This window comes from Mycteria americana, chromosome 1 (genome assembly GCF_035582795.1).
Source record: "Mycteria americana isolate JAX WOST 10 ecotype Jacksonville Zoo and Gardens chromosome 1, USCA_MyAme_1.0, whole genome shotgun sequence".
Classification (NCBI taxonomy): Eukaryota; Metazoa; Chordata; class Aves; order Ciconiiformes; family Ciconiidae; genus Mycteria; species Mycteria americana.
In genome coordinates, this window is record NC_134365.1 from 81,131,608 (window position 1) to 81,155,229 (window position 23,622).

The window sequence follows — 23,622 nt, forward strand, 5'->3', positions numbered from 1 at the left end:
ACGGCCGCCTCTGCTGAGAGAGGCGCGGAAGACAGCCCGCCCGCGGCGACGCAGGCAGGCGCCTGGAGTCTTCTGGGAAATGTAGTTCTCCCTCCCAGCGGGGCGGGGAGCAATCGCGGCGCCGCTCCCCTCCTCACCCCGACGGGGCCTGCTGGGAGTTGTAGTTTCTCCCGCCCCCACCTCGGCAGCGGCCAATGGCGGCGGGGCCCAGCAAGACTACTCTTCCCAGCGTGCACCGCTCCCCCCGCCGCTCCTCCGCCCACCCAACGCTGGGCGGGGCGGGAGGCTGTAAACAAACAGGGCGGCGGGCGATGGCGGCAGACGTGGGCCGTACTGGGGGGCTGTGAGTGCTGGTGTCCGTCGGGGCAGGGGCGGACGGCTCCGGTGCGCTCCCCGTGCAGGGGCTGCGGCGGTGCGGGGCCGGGGCTGGCGGCACACATGGATGACAGCAAGGTAAGGGGCTGCGGGGCCCGCCCGGGGGCTGGGGCCAGTTTGGAGCCGAGGGCAGCCGGTGAGGCGGTGCGTTGGTGCAGGCAGGCCGGGTAGGCCTCCTGCGCCTGAGCCCGAGGGGTTCAGGTCCGAGCGTTGTGCAAGTGTGTGATGTAAACCCCCACAAAGGCTCATAACAGTTAATTTGTAGGGAACTGCGAGTGAGGCGAGTGCTCCCAAAAGGCTTTTGAAGTAAGCTTCTCTGAAATCTTCTCTTGAAGGCCTCTGGTCGCTGCTGGTAGGGAGGAGGGTTTGCCCCCTTTGTTCTCCTCCCTTTCTGCATGCAGTGGAGCACAGTGCTTGGATGCTGCTTCTGGCTTTTCCTTAAAGCTCTGGGCATGGGCCAAAGGCTGGATACAGACCAGTGGTCTGACTTGGTGCAGTGGATCATGTTCCTATAGCACCCTGAATTTCTTAGTTAAATAGCAACTGGGGACAAATGGTAAGGTACTAGGGTGGGAGCTTGGGTTGCAGCCTTGTAATGGGCAGTGGTGCTTCAATTCTTCCTGCGTCTTTTTATGAGAACAGCACAGTGGCATCCCTGAAGGTACAGGTCTTCCATTTAAGCAGAGCGAAACATCAGAAGAGGCACAAGGAACGCCTCCTCCACCTGCTTGCACCGAGGTGCCCCTAAAGCAGGACCTACAGGGCCCGTGTGAGGACTGAAAAAATAACTGCTGTGTCCACTCAGTGCAACGTTTTGCAACTGAAACTCCCAGTTGAGTTTGGGTATTTCAACTCAATAGACTGGTGGGTATGGTATTATCCTGGGTTTTGTGCTGGAGATAGCTTAAGTCCCCAGGAGTGACCCAGGTGAAATAACACTTGAGGTAGGCTGTGAGGCAGCTGTCTTCTGACTCGTAATAAATTCTGAGCTTGGCTTGAGTATTAAAACTGGTCATGTGGTAGTCACAGGCCTGTGGTACCTTGTCTGTTCTCAAGCCACCTGGTTTCCTTCCCAGCTGAATTTTACTAAAACAAAATAGCACTGCCTGTGCTGATCTGCCTTAATTTGAAGGGGAAAAAAATACTTGATGTAATTTCTTAGGTAATAAATCTAAGAAACTTAGAAGTGATCAATAATTTGGCATTACAAAACAGAATGGATCGTAAGTATACATAAGGTTCATTGCCAAATTACCATATGATTTGCCAAATGAACGTATATACTATTTGGCCTTGTCTGAAAGCTGCAAAGGAGGGTGGGGGGCGTCTGCATCACTGAAGTCAACAAAATGCTCACAACTGTGAGAACTGCATGAAAATTTATGTAATCAGGGTAGTTAGTCTAGAAGATCCAGAAGATTTAAGTCTGGAGGCATATATGCCTCATGACTGTTAGCTGATTTTTATTTCTTTTAGTGTTAAGAACACTTTATTTCTCCTGTATCAGAGTTAACTTATTTGTAACAGATAACTTCCAGATTTTTCATTTAAAAAATAATTTTGATCTATTGTTGTGTTTTGTGAGGTCCTGATAATCTGCTTTTTTTCTGAAACATTTTTGGATGCATTTACAAAATAAACTAAATCTTTTCATCAAGTCAGTAAGACAGGTCTTTGCTCTTTTTTTCCTTAGAAAAACTGATGCTGAGTGAAGAGGAAAAAAAAAGTGGAATATTTACTCTTCCTATATTCAGTCTCAAGTACTGTTTCCTAGTATGATGTTTTTATTTAATACTTACCACTGAGATACTTGTGAGGACAGTGGCCTTGAAAAGGGTCCTGCCCAGAACTACTGGGTGTGGCTTTACCTAAAGAAAACTTTGAACATCTTTGTAACCTCAGCAGGTTTTTCATTAGGTAATAACCTTGGATGATATCAGATCTTTGTATCTTCTACTGAAAATAGCTGATACCTGTCATTAAGTGCCTGCTGCTCTGAAAAGCTTCAGTGTGGTTGTTTTGAAGGGCTGTGGTTCCTTTCAGAAGAAGTTCATGGGGCTGCAGGTTGCCCTAAGGGTTTGGTGGCTCCATTCAAGAGATCCCAGTCTCTTGTGAGGGCTCTTCCTGTTGCATGTTACTGTGTCAGGATGAGGCAAGTACTATTTATACTTCGTTTTATAGTCAGTGCGGTCTTACAGCTTGAGCCAGTGTGTTCTTGAAATCTTCGAAAAGTTCCACTGAGTCATGTTTTCCTCCTTATTGAGAGGGTTGGCCTGTGTGATCGAAGAGTCTTATCTGTGAATTGAACGAGTGTGACTGTGAAAGGAATTTCCCTGTAAAAACTGAGATAACTAAATTACATTAGTAGTGAAGTAACCATTCTATAGCTGCATCCACCCCAGTTCAGCGTTTTCCTTCATCTGCATGACATAAAGAATTTAGAATTGGGCTTGCAGGCTGTAATGTTTTCCCTAATTCTTAGTGCACTAAAATTTAGCTGTACCCGGTTTAAGAGAGCAATCGAAAAATGGTTCATCTTAACATATTCCTGAAAATGTGATGGAAATAGTAAGAAAAAAAGGGAGAGCTAGAATATCTGAACGTCAGATCTAGAAAACTTTCATGTTCCAGTTTTAAAGGATGTTCTTAAATTATACACACAAAAAACCGCAACCAAGCCCAAAATATGACCTTCTCTTCTTTTTCCTATAGAGCTGCTGTGAAACTAGGGCTTGTTCAGATACTGGTCTCGCTTCTTGCTGTGGTTTGAGCTATCGGTTGTGTAAGGGAAAGAGTTTAGTGATGCAGCTGCTCCTTGGCAATTAATCTCTGTTAAAATAACACTTATGTATCTCTGAAGTATTTAGACACAGGAAAAAGGAGAAATTCTGTCACTGTGATTTCAGCCTTCATAGGTGAAATTACTCAGTTAGTTTACAATAATACATATAACACATATTTATTATATACACTGGGAAGCGGGGGGTTTGTGTTAGGGTAAGAAGTATTTTTCAAATTTGTGTGAGTTGATAAATAACTCTTGTTGGTAACCATTAAAATACAGTTCTACATAGCTAACTGCAATCTTTTGTATTAATTGTAGAAGTTTTTATAGGGTACACTGGCAATACTTGGGTGGGTAATTAACTTCTCAGTTTATGGGTAGAAATGAGAAATCAAAAAAATTCTTAACATTAATCACTTTTTTGTTATTCCAGTCAAATTAAAAACAAGCAAACAAAACCCAAGCCAACAACAACAAAAGTTTGGGGTCGCCCTCTTTTATTACAAACATTCTTGTCCTGTGAGGAAAAGATAGCTTTAGTTTTTAAAAAATTTATATGAAATGTATTTTTCTTCAAAAATACACTTAACCGAGCCAAAACATGAATGAGTAGATTGGGCTTTAAGAAAAAGTGCATTTTGGAGACAAATATTGTATTTAAAATGGTATTTTTAAATTTGAAGTGGGATTTTTTTGAAAAAATGTATAGTGCATCATTCTTAATCTTAGCAGTGGAATGTAGTAATTGATTACTTTTTTGAATGGGAATGAAAATTTAGTCAAATGAACTCAACAGCTTTTTAAAATGCCTTGCTAGTTCAAGGCAGCTACTTATATGTGTTGGGTATACAAAGGAAGGTAAAAAAGCAGGCTTAGGAAAACCTTTTGTTATTTAGTTCTGATGACAATAAAACGGTCCACTCTTCAGATTTCTAAGAGAGTAGATCTCAATCTCTTGCACTTGTTTTAATTCCAGATTAGTTTCTTCACTTTGAACAGAATGGTTCTTGGTTGTTGGCTTGCTTTTGCTTGCAAATAAATTGCTGCATCCTCTAAAATGAAGCAGAAAATTCCTTTATACCTGTAAAAGAGGCTGTGGCCGTTGAAAGCTGGGTCTCCAGCTCAGATTGTTTGCTTTCCATCAGGCTTGTCCCAGGGCCTTGGGCAAGGACGTTGGTCTTGAGTTCTGACTATTTCTAAACTTCCACAAACTTGCAATGTGTGAAGTGAAAGAAAAGCTTTTAAATAGGTAAGGTCAAAGTGTTTTCAGGTGTTGAGTTTGAGAAAGCAAGCCCTCAGATAAACTGTTCGTATGGGGCATTTATATTTATGGATCGAGCATCTGTTGATGTCTTGCTCTGGTGTTCATACAGCCTTTCCATTTTGGGGGAGCACTTGGTGGTAAGGCAGGGGAAGGCCACAGCAAAATGCTGCACATGAGGACTTGTGCTGCTTTCCCCGCTGCCTAGCTTTGAAACTTCAAATACCTGGTCGTGTGTGATCCTGAGGGAAATTTTGCTGTAAGTCATAATTACAGGGATGCAGATGTCCCTTGGAGGGAGTGTGGGAGCAAGTCACATGTGAAATCTTGTGCTTAAAATAGACGGCTTGATGGGTCTTCATTCGTGAGATGTCCTCCAGCATTTCTCTGTCTGTGACCCTCGCTGTTGTGGGTGACCGGGATCACAAAGAGAGGGACAATCTCCCAGGCGATCCTGGAATCAACTCTGAGGAATGCTTTGAACGCCGCAACAGGGACTGAGAGCTAGTGGGGAGAGCAAAGCACAGAATCTGTTTTTATAATAACCTCAGTTGTTAAGGAGGTAGGTTACTATGTTTTCATCCTTCAGGACTTTTTCAGAGTACACAGGTTTGCAAAGTGCTGGAGACTTCTTCCATCCAGGATCATGTCCAAACATAAAGTGTTCTCATTGCTGCTTGCTTGGAAATATAAAACCTAAATAGCTTTGGTTATAATTTGAGATGGGCAATTTCAAATTATCAAATGTTTGAACAAGTCACTGCTCGGCATTGCTCAGATGACACATCCACTTTCTCACATGTGCAATGGGTAAGTAAAATGGATGAGCTTAAACCCCATAAAACAGTTTTATTTCATGTTTGCAGTGGGCTAGGAGGATATATGTAGTATAGCATTAGTTGACCATCCTTGTTGCCTGTTTCAAGCTCCAATAGAGAGAGGTTTTAAAGAAGTGTCTGGGTTCTGCTAGTATAAACTGGGAGAATGCGTATGGCATGTTGGTGGACGTGCTTCCATGTGTGAGGCTGTAAGTCCTTCCTGGGAGGAAGAGGAGGACTCTCACCTGTTGAGCAGTAAGGTGGCATCCAGCTGATTGCTGCAGGGTCTAAGTAGCGATTCCTACCCTGACCCTTAATGATTACCCATCTTGACTTGTGGACACCTGCGTAACACTTTATGAAAACTTGATATTTATTCCTAGCTTACACTTTTCAGCAAATAGACATTTCAGCAAAGATAGTTATCTTTACACTTCTGCGCTAAAGATTACCCTCTTAGTACCTTAATCACTTTGTATGATTAGGCTTTTAGGATTAATTTCTGTTGACATATCTGCTTAAGACTTAAAGTGTTTGCTTACCAAATAATATCTTACGTTTTTGGATTATTATCAGATGCATTTTGTCTGCCAGTGAAAGTTAACTAAATAATCTGTGTAAAGAATATAAAATGTCATGCAATGGAAGAATAACCAGTATATTTTCTAGCTGAGTCATATACTGCTGCTGTGAATGGTATGCTGTGACTTAGCAGATCAGATAACTTCATCTTTATCAGGAGACTTGTCACTAACCTAATTACTGATTTTGAGAAAATGTTTGTGAGCGTGAATAGATTCCTCCCCCCTGTACTGTAATGAATGCAGTGCTTAGGTTTTATTCCTTGATAATAATTTTTATAGTTTTATATAAATTCTGTAGATGATCATCAGCTCCATGCTAAGTTAAATTCTGCAGACCTATACCTTCAGCCACTAATGCAACCAAGAGTCTGCTTAAGATGATTTCTTGAGTTGGATCTCAAGTACTGGTTGATGGAGCACTTAAGAGCTACTTGTTTAGCTGTGAATTAACTGAGAGCTGCTGGAAGATGCTGAACTGGCCAGTGCAATCAGCATTGCTGATTAGTAGTGCTGAACAGCGTTTCAGATAGCGATGTTTTAATCTGCCAAATTGTTCAAAACCTGCAGATGTCATGGTGAAGCCAGCTTTATCACAAACTTCTGAGTGGCTCAGTTTTTCACAGGGTATGAATGCTAGTGGCCATATTATGCTTGTATCTCCTTCCAAAGGAGGACCTCTCCATCACGCAATCTGGCAGTGCTTCTGTAGAGGTCTGCTGAATCCCTCTAATAAAAAAATCCAGAAATCTGAGGCCTTATTCTATATCAGGGCAAGTAATTGCAGCTATTTCCAATTCCAGGTCAAATCATTTTGTACCTGAACACTGATGCCAGGCAAGAATGATGTTATGATCCAAGTACTGTATTAAAAAGGGAGGAAGTTTTTCTATTTTCTGAAGTCTGAGTGAACTGAAATAGGAGCTTGGTCGGATTTCTGACAAATGCATGTCACTATTAATATTTCTATGACAAATTTTATGATTAATACTGTTCTGGGTCTTGATTACATATGACTCCCTGAATAAAAACAAATCCCAACTGCTGAATGCTAATAGATCCCATCTCTTTATAGAATCATAGAATGCTTTGGATTGGAAGGGACCTTTACAGGTCATCTAGTCCAACCCCCCTCCAAGAGCAGGGACATCTTTAACTACACCAGGTTGCTCAGAGCCCCATCCAACCTGAGCTTGAATGTTTCCAGGGATGAGGCCTCCACTACCTCTCTGAGCAACCTGTTCCAGTGCCTCACCACCCTCATTGTAAAAAAATTTCTCTCTTAAATCCAGTCTAAATCTGCCCTCCCTTAGTTTAAAACCATTGTTCCGTGATAAATTCCCAAGGAATACAAAGGGAATAAGAAATGTTTGCTTGCTTGGTTTTTCTTGGTCTGCTGCCACGTTCAACATCAGCTAGCGCTTCTGCTTTGCCTTCTTTCTGTCACATCAGCATAGCAACTGAGTAGGCAAACATGACTAGAAGCCAGGGAGATATGGTAATGTGGGATGGTGGCAAAGGATTTATCAGGCCTTTTGCCTTTTTTTCCCCAGCTGGGTTGCTTAAGGTTACAGAAGGAGCTTCTAAATATTGGTGAGGAAAAACTGTTAAGGATGCAGGATTTGATTAAATAGCTTACCTAAGTAGCTGTGCAGGGTGATGCCTAATTCTATGGTGAACTCCAGTTCAGGATCTATGAAGACAGTATGAGTCTGAAGGCAGATTATTAGGGTCTTGCTGCTTAAAGTCAGAGTTAAAAGGGAAGGAAGCTTTTCATTATTTCCATAGTCCTGGCGGTTAGAGCATTGGCAAGCAATGACCCAAGAGGTACAAGCCTTTTTCCTCCCATAAGAGAGCTTGTGTGCAGGGCTGCTGCAGTGGTAAAAGATCTTGGGGGAGAGAGCAATTAGTAGATCTATCTGTGGAAAGCTCTCTAGAGTGACTAAAGGGAAAGTAGTTCATTGATATTGGTGGATACAGGATGCTGTTGCAATGTGCAAAGCAGTCTACACCAGTGTCTAATTTCCTTGCAGACTACAAAGCGCCTTTAACTGTTTTATGTCCACATATCTAGATCTGTCCATAAAAACATGCCTTTAAACTCAGAGTTTGTATGAGCCCACTTGATACCTTGTTTGCATAACAATTCACTCTCCCTTGCCCTTTTTATGTTTTTTGCGACCCCTCCCTTGAAAAAGGCATCAGCTACATATAAGTATACACAAGATGCTTTGAAATAACAGGTCCTTAAAAATAAATTATTTTATGAGATTGTGGTGTTGGATGGATTTAACTGCTGTGAAGCTGTGCTGCTTGCGAGTGCTTTTCAATGCTGGTGCCTACCCAAGACGCTGGCTGTGGAAAGGTTGGGTGCTATTTCCAAGTAGTTTTAACTTGCTGGTTGTAAGAAACAGTGTGGTAGCAACTATTCACCTGCCTGACCTTTTGGTGAAAGGGCATGGCTGTGACATGCACAGGACTAAGACTTGAGTTATTATTTTGTTCATACAGCAGTATGTGGTGTTCTGGGACTCCAACCTCGAGTGCTAGCCCACTCTTCTAGAGGGTCAGAGCTCAAAGAGTGGCAAAGGTTTTTTTAAGAGAGCTGGAGTGTATGTCTCTACAAGACCTTATCTAGCTCTTGAATTCAAAGATTTACTTTAAACTACCTTGCATTGGCACAGAAAAACCTTAGGTGCTAAAAGTCTTTGAGAACTGAAGTACCTTGGCTGTAGTGTATAATGTAATATCCAGAAATCTTTCGAGTGCAAGTAATAGGACAAGAGGAAATGGTCTCAAGTTGCACCAGGGGAGGTTTACACTGGATATTAGGAAATTTTTCTTCACTGAGAGGGTTATCAAGCATTGGAACAGGCTGCCCAGGGAAGTAGTTGAGTCGCCATCCCTGGAGGTATTTAAAGGACGTTTGGATGAGGTGCTTAGGGACATGGTATAGTGGTGGTCTTGGCAGTGTTAGGTTTATGGTTGGACTCGATGATCTTAAAGGTCTTTTCCAACCTATACGATTCTGTGATTCTGTAATAATAGATAGCAAATTATGAGTGCCTGCAGCCTCTCCTGGGAAGACTACATGTATTTCTAACTCCTACTGAGCTAGGAGTATAAATCACACCATGCAGAAATATGAGTGTGGTTCTATGAGTGGACAGAGCCATCCTTGTCATGCCCGAAAGGTGACAGTTTCTTTCCTTTCTTTGGAGCTTCTTTCCCCCTTGGCCATGGGTGGTTAGTTTTATACTATTTTGGTGAATATAGTATCTGAACTAGAAGATCTTAAGGAGAGCACCTTGGGTGGAGTGAATGAGTTATTCAAACTGTATTCAGCAGTTCAAATGTAAGAGATTGATTTTTTTCTTTGCTTTTCTGAATGTATTATGTTTGTTTCATTATCACTAGATGCCCATTAAGTACTTTCTGTTCCTCCATTTGCTTATGGTAGGCAGCTACACCTGAATAAATTAGGAGAGGCAATAGAGGGTAGGATTATGTTGGCATGTGATTGTTGACTCACTTTCCAAGGAAAGAATAGGCTCAATTGTATAATCCTTTTTTTCTTCATTCTAGCACATCAATTCACTATGTTATTGTTTTTATTGCAGCCTGCTAAGTTCATAGAACAAGTGACTTCTTTGAATGTCAAAGCTGACTTACTTTGTAGCATCACACAGTAAAAAGTGCCTTTTTTTAATTATGAACTCTGATATTTTGAACACTGCCTATTAGAAAAAGTACTGTCTGTACACAGTATGGTGAAACACTAAGTCAGCAGTGAAATTCTTGTATGTAGGTGTGCGTGTTAGGTCTGTTTCTCCGCACCCCCTCCATTCAAACAGTGTGGTCAGAATGCAAATAAAGAGAAATCCTCACTTCAGAAGGGAGGTGGGGTGTGTGGCTGACAAAATGCTTACAGGTTGATACTACCCGATGGCCAATGTACTGAATTTCAGACCATATTTAAGACTTTCATGTGCCATGCTCTCATGTTAAGAGTGAAATATTTGGGTGGGGAAGTGTAGGGTAAACATTGAGGAAACTATTCCCTTCTTTATTTGTAGCAAGAGAAGCTTTCTGACCTGTAAAAAAGGAGCCACAAGAAGAGGGGAAAATGATTGTACAACCTGCAGTCCGTAGGACAAGAAACTAGGGGGTTACAGTTCTGCAAGGGAGACCTAAATTAGGTGCTGGGAGAGCTGAACGTTGGGATAGGTTGCATGAGGAGGCGTGAGGAGACAATCTTCCAAGCTGTGTAGTATTGTTTCAAAGGTAAACATGGCCAGAGTGGTTAGGTACAACTGGAATAGAGGCAGCAGAGGTAGGACTTGGTGTAACTGAGTTCCCTCTGTAGTAAAAATACTCAGAAGATTCCTTTGAAAGAAGTCAGGATTGAGGAAGCTGAGATGGCTAGTGAGTAATTCTGACAAGTTTCATCTTTCGAGTAGGCTGAAACTATAGTCATTTTATTGCAGCAAAACTAAGTTTTGGATTATATTGATATAAAGAAATATTTTTTCTTCCAAATTAAAGTGTTAAACTCCATAATACTTGCCAACTCTAGAAACACTATATTAGGGCAGGGGTTGTCAGTGATAATAAAAGAGTTTTGCTACGAATTTGACTGATCGTCTCTGTCTCCTAGGTGTCCTAGATATCCTCCTAGATATCTGGAGTAGTGTGTCCAGCTCTGGGCTCCCAGTACAATAGGGAAATGGAGCTACTGGAGAGAGTCCAGCAAAGGGCCACTAAGACAATGAAGAAGCACCTCTCCTGTGAGGAAAGGCTGAGAGGGTGGGACTCTCTAGCCTGGAGAAGAGAAGGCTCAGGGGACTCATCAGTGCGTACAAATACCTGAAGGGGAGGGTGTAAAGAGGACAGAGCCAGGCTCTCTTCAGTGGCACCCAGTGCCAGGACCAGAGGCGATGGACACAAACTGAAACACAGGAGGTTCCTTCTGAACATCAGGGAACTCTTTTTTTACTGTGAGGGTGACTGAGCACTGGCACAGGTTGCCCAGAGAGGTGGTGGAGTCTCCCTCCTTGGAGATGTTCAAAAGCCATCTGAACATGGCCCTGGGCAACCAGCTCTAGGTGCCCTGCTTGAGCAGGGGGGATTGGACCAGATGACCTCCAGATGTCCCTGCCAACCTCAACTGTTCTGTGATGCTGTTCCTCCAAATCAGATGAGTAGCATTTACACCAGGACTGCTTAAGCACTGACTTCAATATGAAGTCATATCCCTCCCTTTTGTTTTTTGATGCTGCCACTGAAAACTTCATACATCAGCCCCCTAAACAAGCTACATCTTTCCTCTGTTGCTCAGAATCAGTGAAAGTATATGCAAAATTTTCTACTTGAGACACCTAGTAGGCACAATGACATGGCTCTAGCATTCCCTCTGCAGAACAGGATCTTTAATGTACTCTTCCTTTCCAGGTGGTTGGAGGCAAGGTAAAGAAACCAGGCAAGCGAGGTCGTAAACCAGCCAAAATAGACTTGAAGGCAAAGCTTGAAAGAAGTCGTCAGAGTGCAAGAGAGTGCAGAGCCAGGAAGAAGCTGAGGTACCAGTACCTGGAAGAGCTGGTTTCAAGCAGAGAGCGAGCCATCTGCGCTCTTAGAGAAGAGCTTGAAATGGTAAGAAACTATCATTTAACCTAACCCTCAGTATTATTCGGGACCTGCCTTCATGGACATTTGTTCTTGAAATCACTGTGACTGAGAGTGGGATTTGGCTAGCCATAAGGTATCAAAACATCAGTAACAGATGCACTCAGCTGTTTGCCTACTTTGTGTGTTGAATATGAACCCCATGTCACAAGTTATCTGCTGGTTTTGAACTGGAAGCAAGGAAAGAAAGTGCCATTGCTTATGAGCCTGTATTTGAAATGTTTGTTCTGGAAAAACCTCTGACAGAGGTAGAAAGAGGTAGAGGGTGGAAAGAGATGTGTTAAAATATCAAGGGGCATACATCCACAGTGTGTCATTGCTTCCCACAGACCTTTGTCTCTGTTGGGAAAGTTGATTCTTGCAGGATACTCTCTGTGTAGGTGGTTGCACAGCTGTCCTGTGTTCCAGCATGTATGGGTGTCTTGGCCAAATAAGCTGCATTAACCAAAGAGAATGTTTCACCTGGAAATACAGACTCTGCTCCTCAGTGATATTGAGATGCTATTGAAATTTCACTGGAGCTGACGATATTGCCTTGACCTTGCATTAGGTTTGTTTGACTAGGCAGGGCTAATTGCCACAAGTGAATAGGGTTAGGATGGGGTGGAAAGTCAGGCAATTGATCACAGGTTTTTCAGTGTGCTTCAGGGTTTGCCAATGAAGAATTTAAGATGAGGGAACTAGGAATAAGGCACATGTGCTGTAACTGTGCCTTGCACAATCAGAAAGGACCTCTTAATAGTCAATCAGCCCCAGAGTCATGTGAAATATTTGTTTTTAATAGGCCATGAACTGGAACAGTATTCTGGCATGCCAGCAGCGAGAAAATGCACAAAGTGTTCCATGTTGTTTAATAATTACAGTATTGTGTCTAGTTCTGCCACTGAGTAGCAGTTTATTGACTGAAACAGGATTTACTGAGGCCAGGTATGCAACCATGGACACGTGCTTAGCTCATTAGTGCTCTGCAGTTTTGCAAGAGGCTTCAGCCCAGTAAATTCAAACCTGAAATGAATATACCGGAAGGGAAAGATTACAGCTCTGTTTTGTCTGCTAATGTGATCCTGGCAGTTTGCTAATGCCTAATGTGTTTGCATATTTCAGTACAAGCAGTGGTGCATGGCGATGGACCAAGGGAAAATCCCCTCTGAAATAAAAGCCCTGCTAACTGGAGAGGAGCAGGGCAAAGCACAGCAGAACTCAATCAAACTTGCCAAGGCTGGGAAGACAGAAGCAAACAGCAGCAATCCCTGTGAGTATCCAGCCTATGATTAATTCCTATTTTGTTACATCTTTTGTGGCGTAGGATGGCTGTGGTGTAGGAAGAAACATAAGGATGTGCTTTTGGGCACAAATAGTTGATTGAAGCAAAGAACTTAGTGGGTGGTACAAAGACTTTGTGTAATGTTTACATGGACAACACAGAAATTACACTAGCTAGGAAGCTGGGCAGTTACTTTAAAAGAAGACTCAATCTTTGCGTTTCACCAAGGCCTGTGGAGACCTGTGAAGACCTGAGACCTTAATCTTTTACAGCATTTTCTGTTTTCCTAATGCAAGGTAAATGGAGCATGTAAAACATAATTGAATTTTAAAAACTCCATCAAGAAAACATTATTCTAGCTGCAAGCACTCAAAAGTGAAAAATGCTGGGCTTGGGATTTCCTATGGAGTCTTCTTTCTGCCTCATTTGTACTTGTCCAGGGAATGAAATAAGGTTCTTCTGGGGATTGAAAGGTGAAAAGATCACGTGATATAAAGTCATATTCCTGATACCTACATGCAAAGGAACAGAATTAAGGGGTAGCATGGGCAATTCTATATCTCGCATCTTCTAATTTTTAAATATTTCATACTACAGGTTAAATTACACTTTACTGTAAAATTTTTGAAAAATACAAATTCCTAGCTTTATGTTTTTAAGAAACAACGTGAAAACTACATTTGTAACTGTAACAATCTTCCCCCATGGTGCATCATTCACAGGAGGCCAATGCAGAACCTTCCGCACTGCAGCAGAGATAGCTTGGTAGCTAGCAGAAGAATGCTGTTGTCAGAGAAGTGGATGCATCCCCAGGTGCAGGGGGAAGGATCCCATTGCACTGTCTTCTCTTTGCTCCTCCCCACATGAAATTATTTGATTGTGGTGTTCCTAAGCCTGCATGGAGTGGTGTTTTGGGGGTAATAGGTGTTTGTGTAAGTGGAGCCTTGTTCTTCCTTTCTCTACACCACCTTCCCCAAATACAGCTATGTCAGCTTTTGGGCATTCCCAATAAGAGATGGGGGCTGCTTTTGTGTCAGAGCCCAGAATTAGGCTGGCTTTGTGGTCAGTAGTTATGTGATTGGTAACTGTTGTGGGAGTCTGAGAGGTTCTATTAAAAAAAAAAAAAGGCAAGAGGAGGATCTGGTAACAACTTTGCTAAAGCTGAATGGAGTTCTGTAGGTCGAGGAGAAGGAACTGGATCAAAAGCTTTCAGTAAGAAGGTTTACAGTAATGTAATTTGTAACCTAAATAAAGGTGTTGCTTTCAGCATCCTTTTATAATGCAGTGTGTCTCTTATGTTATTGGGACTCTTAAAGAGAGGTATTAGATACATTCCTTGCTTCTGCCCATACTTCTTTCGCAGCATGTATTTCCTACCCTCCATGCTTCCGGTAAGATAGTCAAAGCACGTCCCTCCACCTTGCTTCCAGCAGTGGATAAACTGCCATCTCCTCCCACCCATCGTGCCCTGCTATCTTTCTGTATCTACCTACACTTTGGGCCTTAGTATCTTTCTAGCCTGCAACTTAATATGCATTCTGCTGTGCTGTCCTGGTTTCCCAGCCAAAGACAATGCCGAGAACTGGTGGCAAGGAAAACAAGTTGCATCAGTTTGGTTTCATGGTAAGAGAGGGAATGGCAAAAGTCTTGTGGGCTGATTTACTCATCCAAGATACTGACAGATAACCTGCCACTTTCCTTAGACTGCTCTTTCTCCTGTATAGGCTTTTTGCATGTATCTGATGCAATGTGGAGAGTGGAGCTCTCAGAATTTTTAGTGGGGGTTTTGCTTGCTTATTCTCTGTTTTGTTTGTGACAGTGTCTTTCTCTGTATTTTATGAAATGCATGGAACATTTTTTAATCTTATGTTTTCTTCTTTGTTTCATAGAATAAATATTATAATGAATGACTTTGCTAGACTGAACGTTGCCTTCTTTTTATTGAACTAATTGGGTCTGTTTAGCATTATCTCAATTCAGGATTAGTCAAAAGCACTGAAAATAATGAAGTGCCATATTTCAGTGTACAGTACAGTTGTTTTCAGAATTCCATTCTGAGCACTTGTATTAATCCTTAAGGCATGCTTTTAAATTTATTCTCTAGACCCTCCACACATGTATTCAGTTAGCAATTGCTAGATATGTTGCATAGACATGGAATGCTATTATGAAAGGTTAAGTAACACTGAAGCAGAGATGAGGAGGATATGAGGGTTCCCCTCCACCCTGTATTTTAAGCTCTGAACTGCAGTTTGTCCTGAAAGATAGCAACAAAGCCAACCCATAAGTTTTGGGATTTTTGTCTATGTTGAATGCTTGCCTGTCCTTTTTCTGGGTTCTCTGGAGGAAAAAAACCTAGGCCAGAACTACAGTCCATGAACCTTGCAGTTGGATTTTGTAATATGATCATGCCAGAAGTGTAATATATTATTTTTGGTTAGAATTAGACTTACACAGTCTAGTTTCAAATGTAAACTATGTATTGTAATTAAACATATATTTCAAAGGTTATGTGTATACTTAAGTGTCTTTCTGAATCAGGGATGTAGAAAACGTGCAGAGGACTTACGTATGTGTGACCAGAACAGCTCCACTCTGCACTAGGTTATGTGACAAACGCAGCTCTGATTTCACCAGAAGTACCCCACTTGCTCTCTTCCCTCCACTCCTTCTTTGTTTCAATTGCTGTGATACCAAATAAGAAACTTCTCAGGTGTTAAGTTTTCTTTTATGGAGGAAATGGGGAGTCAGAATTTCTCATTGTGATGAGCAACAGTTTTCATCTGTTCCTCATCACAGTGGCTCCTGCTTCCTGGCTTAGACAGCAGTTGGCATTACAGGATTGTGTTTGGCAAGCCTGGGCCCAGCTCTGTGGCACAAATAGTGGTATCCATGTTCTAACAGGTTTTTTGTGCTTCATGCAGATGGGACAGGAGGCATGTTACAGCCTACATCATCTTAAACTGTTTCCTTGTTTGTACTGCAAGCCAAAATATGTGTGAGACAGAGTTAGAGGCTCTAACTGCAATCTTCCAACCTCCTCTAGATGCTGTAGTTCATCATGAAGTGTAGGATTCCCAGCAACAATCATTAAAGTTCTGTGCCTTCCATCATGTGGGAGATCATATAAATGTTATAGCTTTAGATGGATCTCCAGGAACCCTTTATTTGGGAGTTTGAAGTTTAGCATTTCCCCTTGAAAACTAACAGAAATGTTTATGGTTTGTGCTCCTTTGGTACTCTAATGCTTACAGTCTTTGTCCCCATTGAGGTGGCTCCTGGAAGTGATACTACTAGGTCCTTTGACTAGGAGTCTCATATGGTACCCTAAATAATGGAGGATGTCTTATCCTCTCTTTGAGTAAGATGGGTACAGCCTTCCACCATTTCTCCTGCAGTGAGTGTGTGCAGCTGGTTCTCTCTCACAAACACTGAAGAAAGGAAATAAGCCTGGAAATGCTTCATTTTCCCACTTGCCATGGAAATCTAATGGTCAGCTAGAACCATTTGCCCAGCTAAAGGTGGGTATCTCTTGGAAACTATCCACAGTCTTCCAAAAATGCTGTCTGTAGTATTTGGTGTTTATAACAATGCTAGGACTGTGTTACGGTAAGGTGTGACATTGAACTCAACTGATGCTGATAGTGCAACTGTACAGTGCTTACTCTATCTTTTTGGAGAATTTAACCCAAGGATTTACCAGATAGTGAAAACTTAATAAGAAAAGATGTAATAAGTCTTGTCTTTTTAATCCAAAATACATGCTTGGGGCATAGAATCCTGAAAAATGAAGCGGATACATTTAATAGACTTGTCACTTAACAGAACATTTTTGTAATTATGTGTGTTTAAAAAAAATTAAAAAAAAAATCATGGTCTGCTTTCATAATCTGATAATAATAAGTGTTTGCCAAAGAACCTGCATTCTATTAAGTGCTTTTCAAAAGACTGTTTTAACTTATATCAGAGGTGTTTGGTTGTGGTGGTTTTTTTTTAATTTATTAGATAAATTTCAAAAAGCTTTTTTCTTTCGTGACAGCTGAAACCATGACTAACTTTGAGAGTGCCTGTGACTGACTTTGTTTTTCCTTTTTTTCCCCTTTTACATTTTAGGGTGAAGATTAATCTACATCAATAATAAATCTAGTTCTTCCTGGTATCCCATGAAGAGATGGAGAAGATTTGGCATCATAGCTCCATTTGTTATGTTCCAAGAAATTATAATCTCTATAATTAGCTATAGATTTATTCAATATAAGGACCAAATGTCTGAGACTAGTCTAAATATGTAGAGAAATCCGAGGAAAAGCTGAAATAAGAATCCTAGTCTTTCTCCTTATGCTTAAAAGTTACAGCGTGAGTGACAGAGGATTGGCTGATACAGAAATCCCCGTTGTAGGTAAAGAAGGCAAAACACCAGCTTGTAACTTTCCTGCTGTTAGTGCCACTGAGCATGAATTTATCCGTAAGTTATGTCAATAACTGAATTTCTTGTATGACTGTTGTGGATTTGTATTAGAAAACAGAAGCTTCTAATCCGCAGTAAAATCTGAGGTATCTCATACTGAATAGCGAAGCAGCGGACTAAAATTCAGCTGATGCTGTATTTGCGGAATGTATAGATTTGTGTATGTAGATATATAAGTAGAATTTGTAGTGCCTGTTATAGCCATTGCCTTAAGCAATTTCTGCAAAGGCTGTTGCTTGGTATTATTTATACTATTGTTTGTATTTTCTTTATCTTACCCACTTTAAATTGTAACTAGAAAATGCTGTCATTGTTCAGCTAATGATTTTCAGCAACACTTCATTTAAAAAAAAAAAAATTAAAACCCCAAACAACTGACTTACGGTTTCTTTTTTTCCTCCAGAAAAAGCACGTGGGAGGTTGAAGTTTTGCTTCCATAACTAGTGCAAGATTAGCCCTGCTTTTTTTTGTGTGTCTGCCTGAACTCTCAACTGGCTTAAATCAATACTAACATTAACTGCTGCTTCAAGGAATTCTTGTGTATGGTCTCTATGTATTCGGGTGGGTAGGTGACATTCTTAACTATGTTGCAGCTGATAGGTATTCTGATGAAAGAAATTTGTGACTAAAGTGGATTATAAAACTCTCTGTTTTCATGAGACAGGGTGTTCAATGTGAATAGAAATAGCGTGCTATGAAAGATGACTTTTTCCATACCTTCTTTCTCATGGCAACTTTCAAAATACATTTTGATCAAGTTATACAGTGCTGGCGACAGCAATACTACATATTCCTGTGGTAGAGCATACCAGCAGTGTCCTCCAACTTCACAATCTCCTTATGTGGCATGCTCCGAATGCCTGCTGATGCAAGAGCAATTCCTTCCTACACTCTATCGAACATAGATCCTGCCATGTTGCTAGGTCAGTGTTTTCTGTTTTGCATGTCTGGGCTTTTTCTCCCCTAAGCAGTACTTTGAAATCTCCCACTTTTTGGTATGCGTTCCTTTTTCCCTACAGAAAGTATTCTGTGAGTCTCCTTTCTTCCCTAAGTGGTCTGGCAGCTGTTTTCAAAAGCTGTCAAGGGTTCCTTTTCCAGGACTACATAAAAACATGAGTTATTCTGCTGTTTCTCTCTGCCTCTGCACACACGCTGTACGGCACCCACCAGCTCACACTGAATACCCCTTCTGCATTTTAAGCTCTCAGTAACATCGGAGTACACTCCTTCTGCATTGCAAGCTCCTAATAATATCATCACTTTTTGTAGCTCAGGACCCACTTCTTGTTTCTCCGCATAGCCTAGCGGAAGCAGTGTGGTTATCAGCTCACCCCAGAGTGGTTTTTCGCTTGTTCAGACGTTCTTCTGTTTAGCTGTATGATCAGGAGGAAGGCAGCACTGTTAGCAGACAGCAATGACAATGTTGTTCAGTTGTAGATGTTAGGCATGTATTGAAACAGTTCTGCTACTTACAAAGTTGTAAGTCGTCTTTCACTTGAAACATTGAGATTCAGATTATTCTGTTCCTTGCATTTCTTTAAAATTTCAGGTTGCCCAGCATTTTCACCAGTGACAGTGTTTTCAAACAAAAGGGTAAGTTCAGCTAGGGGGGAGCTGTATGGAGCTAGGGGGGAATTAATTTGTGAGAAAAAATTTTGGCCCAAGGGCCTTTATCTCATGAACGTCAGCCAGAAGAGGTTTCATCAAAGTAAACAGAATAACAGTATTAGTTTTCCATTTAAACCTCGAATCCTGTCTGGGATCTCAGATAGAGAAGGGAGAAGGAGGTATCACCTAGATTTCTGATCAGCTAATTACTCTTGTGACAAGTATTTGTGTAAACTTTCACAGGGTGATAGCTCGCTTATACTGCAGAGACCTATTGATGAGAACAGAGAGTGTTGCCATTCTCACTTCAGCAAGCTGCATTTCTCATGACTTTATTCTTGGGGTTTCTCGCCTTCCGAAATAAAATAGCAATTAGCTTTTTAATTACTAGTGTACCAATGGAACCAAAATGGATTGCTCAAGTGTTTGAGAAACAGCCAATTAGCTACTTCAGCTTTCTGGATTTACGTAGTCTTGTGTCTTTTTGCAGTAGCTGCTTAATGTTGTCATCGTTTCAATCCAATGCCGCTACAGGAGTGGCATGGTTAATGGAGCTGATATTGTCTACACATGCTGGCAGATAAAAAAGGCTGACTGGCAGCTGGAGAACCATGGTAAAGCTTGTCTGTTTTAATGCCTCTGCCATGAACTTCTCTCTCGTGGAATGAGCACAGTTGCAGTTCTGTGGATGCATTAACCAAAAAAACTGTAGGCAGAATGATGAACGGCCTCTTGTGATTGCTTGCATTCACCCTGCATTTTTTTTCTGAATCACGCTCTTTGCATGAAATAAGTCATATAAACAAAACAAATGTGCCTGTTACTAACACAGCTTTGTCTTCGTCCGTCAGAAATACTATCACCAGCTGTAACCTTAAATATTACCCATTAACATGGATTAAAATTATTTTCTTTGTTACTGTAAATGCTCGTTTTCCCTGTCTTCATTAGTATATAACTGTTTTCAGACATCAGTGAGAATTTTATAAAGTAGCAATTTCAAGTTAATTAGATAGGATGGGGAGAAGTGCAGGGATCGTCAAGGATGCTTCTAGGCAGAATTTCTTCCATCTATGCCATTTTGCTATTGTGCTTGATTTGAAGCTGTATGTGGAGTTGGTAAGAGTAGAATGGAGGATCAATACTAATGCACTGCAGTTTCTTTCTTTTGTGGGGGGCTGACCGCTAGCCGTCCAAGGAGCATTGGGAGCTTTTGAGGTCACAACTTTACTATAGCAAGGAGCAGGGAAAACTCAGCTAGTAGTGTTTCTCCTGCAGTGATAAGGCTATGAGAAAGAATCAAGTGTGGGGGCTATGCTTGGCAGCAATCATTTGTCCTGTGGGTAGCTGACACTTGGAAGCCTGGACCCCTGCAAACTCCTCTTCTGCCCTCCAAAAAAAAATGGAACTTGACTTGCTTTTCATTAAACAATTAATCTAGGGTTTCAAGCTCTCCTCCTACCTGTGCACCAGCTTTTCTTTTCCATTCAAAGTTTTCTTGTAGAGAATTGTCACTTTAGCTCCCTCCTTTAAAGATTAAAATATTGTTACCGGTGTCAGAGAGTATTTCTGATATTGCTGGGGCAACTGAAGGACTGTTTTCACAAACTCATTTTCCTTTGGCTTTGATTGGACTGGGCCTATTTAGAGTCAGTTTTTGTTTCTCATCTGAAAGGCAGAAACTTCTTAAGCTGCTCCAACCTGATCCCTTGTAACTGTACACTTAAATGATACAGAAGCTCACGGCTAGCATTGCTAGCATCCTTTTATTTTCCTCCAGCGTTTGGATGAAGAATGAATATATAGCACACTTGGTTTTGTGCTTTTATCTTAGCTTTAACAATGCTAATATATTCTGCTATGCTTGTGCTGTTTTCATACACTGAAATTACAGAAATGTTTGCATGGTAAAATCTCATGGGAAGGGATTTTGACTGTGTCGCTATAAAGCAAGTTGTTCTGTTGGTGAGGTCCCTACAGTCTGATTTCCTTTGAGTTTGTGATCTTTGCCTTACTTTTCCTTTTCCTTTGCTCAGTAACTGCAGCTGTCCCTCTTTTGACTCCCTGAGCCCTGCTGATGGGTAGGAGAGAGCCAGGCTGTAGCTGACCTTCAGGGACGCTTGCAAATCGACTGGTGAGGAAGGATGCATGCCGCCTGGCTAGTGCGCTGCTCTCGGAGTACGAAAAGGGTGGTGGAGGTCTCTTTTGCTTTCCCCGACAGGTGGATAGGTTAGTCCCATCAGCCCTAGATTTGTTAGTTCTCCAAACTGTATTAGCTCTATGACTGCCCTTTCAAATTGAGTTGGAGTTGGCAAAGGGCATAAATTGCTGGTGCAGACTGACTGCAAACACAATTGCATAAGCCCTGGTTCCCCAGCAAACCAGGCTGGTGATAAGTAAGTCCCAAAATGAGCTTGTGCGTGCCCAGAAGTCCGAGAGATTCTTGGTTCCAGTTCTACATTTTGGATCCGTTTTGACCAGTCCATTTAAGAGAGAAGACTTCTGTGTAACCAGAGTGGTTGAAGAGTCTAGAGATTGCTCTGTAAAGCTGAAATGAACAGCTCACTTATGCTGGGATTTCAAAATTTACAGCTGTATTATGTTGGTGGATGAAAAACCTTTTCCTTCAAGTAGTTTTATACATGTATGGCATGTGCTAAATTTCTCAACAAATGAAAAATAGATTATTTTCTCAACTAGCACTTCTGAGATACTCTGTAAAATACCTGAACTGAAAAGGTGGTTTCTGAAAGTAGTGTTAATTAAAACTGAATATTTGAATGGTAAAAGTCTAGCCAGGTGAGCTTGAAACCCTAATACTCAATTTCGAAGTCTTTGGCTTGGAAATAGGAGCATTGCCACTCATTTCTTACACAGCCTCTGCCCCTACAATGTTTGGAAAACTTTCTCATGTGCTATCAGTTTTAAAGGCCAGCTTTTTACCAGCTGAAGATTGTATATAAATTAAATGATGACATAAGCTCTCCTGCTGCAAGTGTACAGCAGAAGGTTTGGCAGTGTGGAGGTGTTTTACAGGTGCCTCCTATGAGATATGTGTGAATAGAATGTCCTAGTCTAAATTATGCTCTATGTTTCTTTTAAGCCAAAGGGCTTTTATGTTAAAATGATTTTGTGTGTGTGTGTTTTCCTTGTTTGTATCTTCATATATAGTGTGCTGCTGTCTTGCCCCTGGTTACGTTTAAAAGCCTTAGAGAAATAAAGTGTGTTTTCAGGGAAATTTAGAAGAAAGTCATGCTGAGAACTAAGGTGAGAATGCTACTGGTCTTGCAATCATGAGGAAATCACAGGGAAAAATACTGGATGTAAGGATGGAGTTACAATGAGTGCTCTGTAAAGGATGAAGGATGCTCTTATTTCTAAATCAGTGTGGCAGGCAGATAGTTGGGCTCTGTGGGGAGGTTTTCTCTGTACAGATCATTGTATCTCCCTTCACCAAGCAGGGGTTAAGCTGGGAAGACTAAAGAGAGGTACCACCTCCCAGGAAGCTTTCTGTGTGCTAATCATGAGGTTGCACTGGATTTCCTTCTGCATATATGCAGCATGGAGCTGGATGCAAGCTGGAACCATGCAAGGTTGGTGGTATCGTACATCCCATGCATGCTCTACTCATACTACGGAAGTCACTGCAATAAATACATCCCTTACACTCTCGCAACTGCGCTAAATCTGTGGAGAGCTTTGGGAGACCACTGAAAGGGTCATTTTTAATCAAAAACATTCCTCATGTCCTTTCACAAGCCAAACTTCCACAATGACATCAAATACCTGAAATACAATACTCATATTTTAAAAGTGTTTACTAGTACGAACAGATTTTTTTAATGGAGGAAAGAGGTAATTACTTCCCTTGAAGACAAAATTCCAAATGCTTTGTTACCTTGTTAGGAATTTCTCATGACAGTTGACATGATCAACAAGTGGGAAATGGTCTTTGAAGACACAACTAGGTAACTTGGCCATCAAAACCAATGTTTGGCTGTCAGAAGCTGGCTAGTAATAGTGTTAGGATTTATCGGTGGCAGCCCTTGCACAGGGGCAATGAACAGTGGTCTGGAGTGGTGGCAGAAAGGCAACGTGTCTGTCATCGCACCCAGGACTGGAGCTCTCTGGTGGCACTTACAGAGGTGCTGTTGTAGTTCAAGAGCAATTTGTGGAGAGCCACCCTTTGCCATATCACCCTCCATTGAAGTATTTTGCAATAGCTCTTTATATGTATATCTGACTCTTTTCTGGCCTGTACTGAAGTGGTGGCTGCCTTCTGCTGGTGTCCTAAGATTATGCATGGTTTAGCTTGAAAACTCAGTGTTTTCTGCCATAGACTGGTGCTGGCAGCGCAACTCCTGGTATGAGGGCCAAGGGCCACATCCCCAACATCCCTCTTCTTAAGGAAAAAAATTTACAACCTCAAGCTTACATTCTGAGAAAGATGCCCTGGATTAATAAGAAAGACCAATTCAATAACGTGGCAAGAGCTGTTTCAGAGTCTGCAGAAAGCCTGACAGCAGATCAGCTCCCGGCAGTACTGTGAGTTAATGAGAAACTGAGGGCTACTCCCACTGCATTTACAGGTAAACTGGTAAATAATATGAAATCTTGCTAACTCTGGATATCACTTAATCATTTTCCTTCCTGTATTTGGATCATTACGGAGAGGGACTCTGCAGAGTACATACTGCAGTGGAGACGGTAAATCTCCAGGGCTGAAGAGAAGTGCTGTAGTGCCTTTAGAAATAAGATTGGAATTACACCCATCTGTATG

The 23,622-nt window shown here is 41.6% G+C and overlaps 1 protein-coding gene across 3 annotated transcripts; it reads left to right on the forward strand.

The window, feature by feature from the left end:
- The first annotated feature begins 266 nt into the window (after positions 1–266).
- CREBL2 (cAMP responsive element binding protein like 2) lies at positions 267–17,612 on the forward strand. 3 transcript variants are annotated; one of them, XR_012776498.1, is made up of 5 exons: positions 267–453; positions 11,272–11,469; positions 12,607–12,754; positions 16,165–16,287; positions 16,880–17,612. XR_012776498.1 is itself a non-coding variant. In XM_075507866.1 (4 exons), the coding sequence occupies exons 1-4, from the start codon at positions 439–441 to the stop codon at positions 16,882–16,884; spliced, it is 366 nt and encodes a 121-aa protein (XP_075363981.1). In that variant the 5' UTR covers positions 267–438; the 3' UTR covers positions 16,885–17,612. The 3 variants fall into 3 exon arrangements, 2 of the variants coding, with proteins under 2 accessions (XP_075363981.1, XP_075363991.1); XM_075507866.1 differs by lacking the exon at positions 16,165–16,287; XM_075507876.1 differs by lacking the exons at positions 16,165–16,287; positions 16,880–17,612 and adding an exon at positions 13,489–16,158.
- The last annotated feature ends 6,010 nt before the right edge of the window (positions 17,613–23,622 follow it).

Bases quoted from the DNA above. Each gene is read 5' to 3' on its own strand.
- CREBL2 (XM_075507866.1), top strand. The intron at 11,470-12,606 runs GTAAGAAACTAT...TGCATATTTCAG, and splicing joins TTAGAGAAGAGCTTGAAATG to TACAAGCAGTGGTGCATGGC.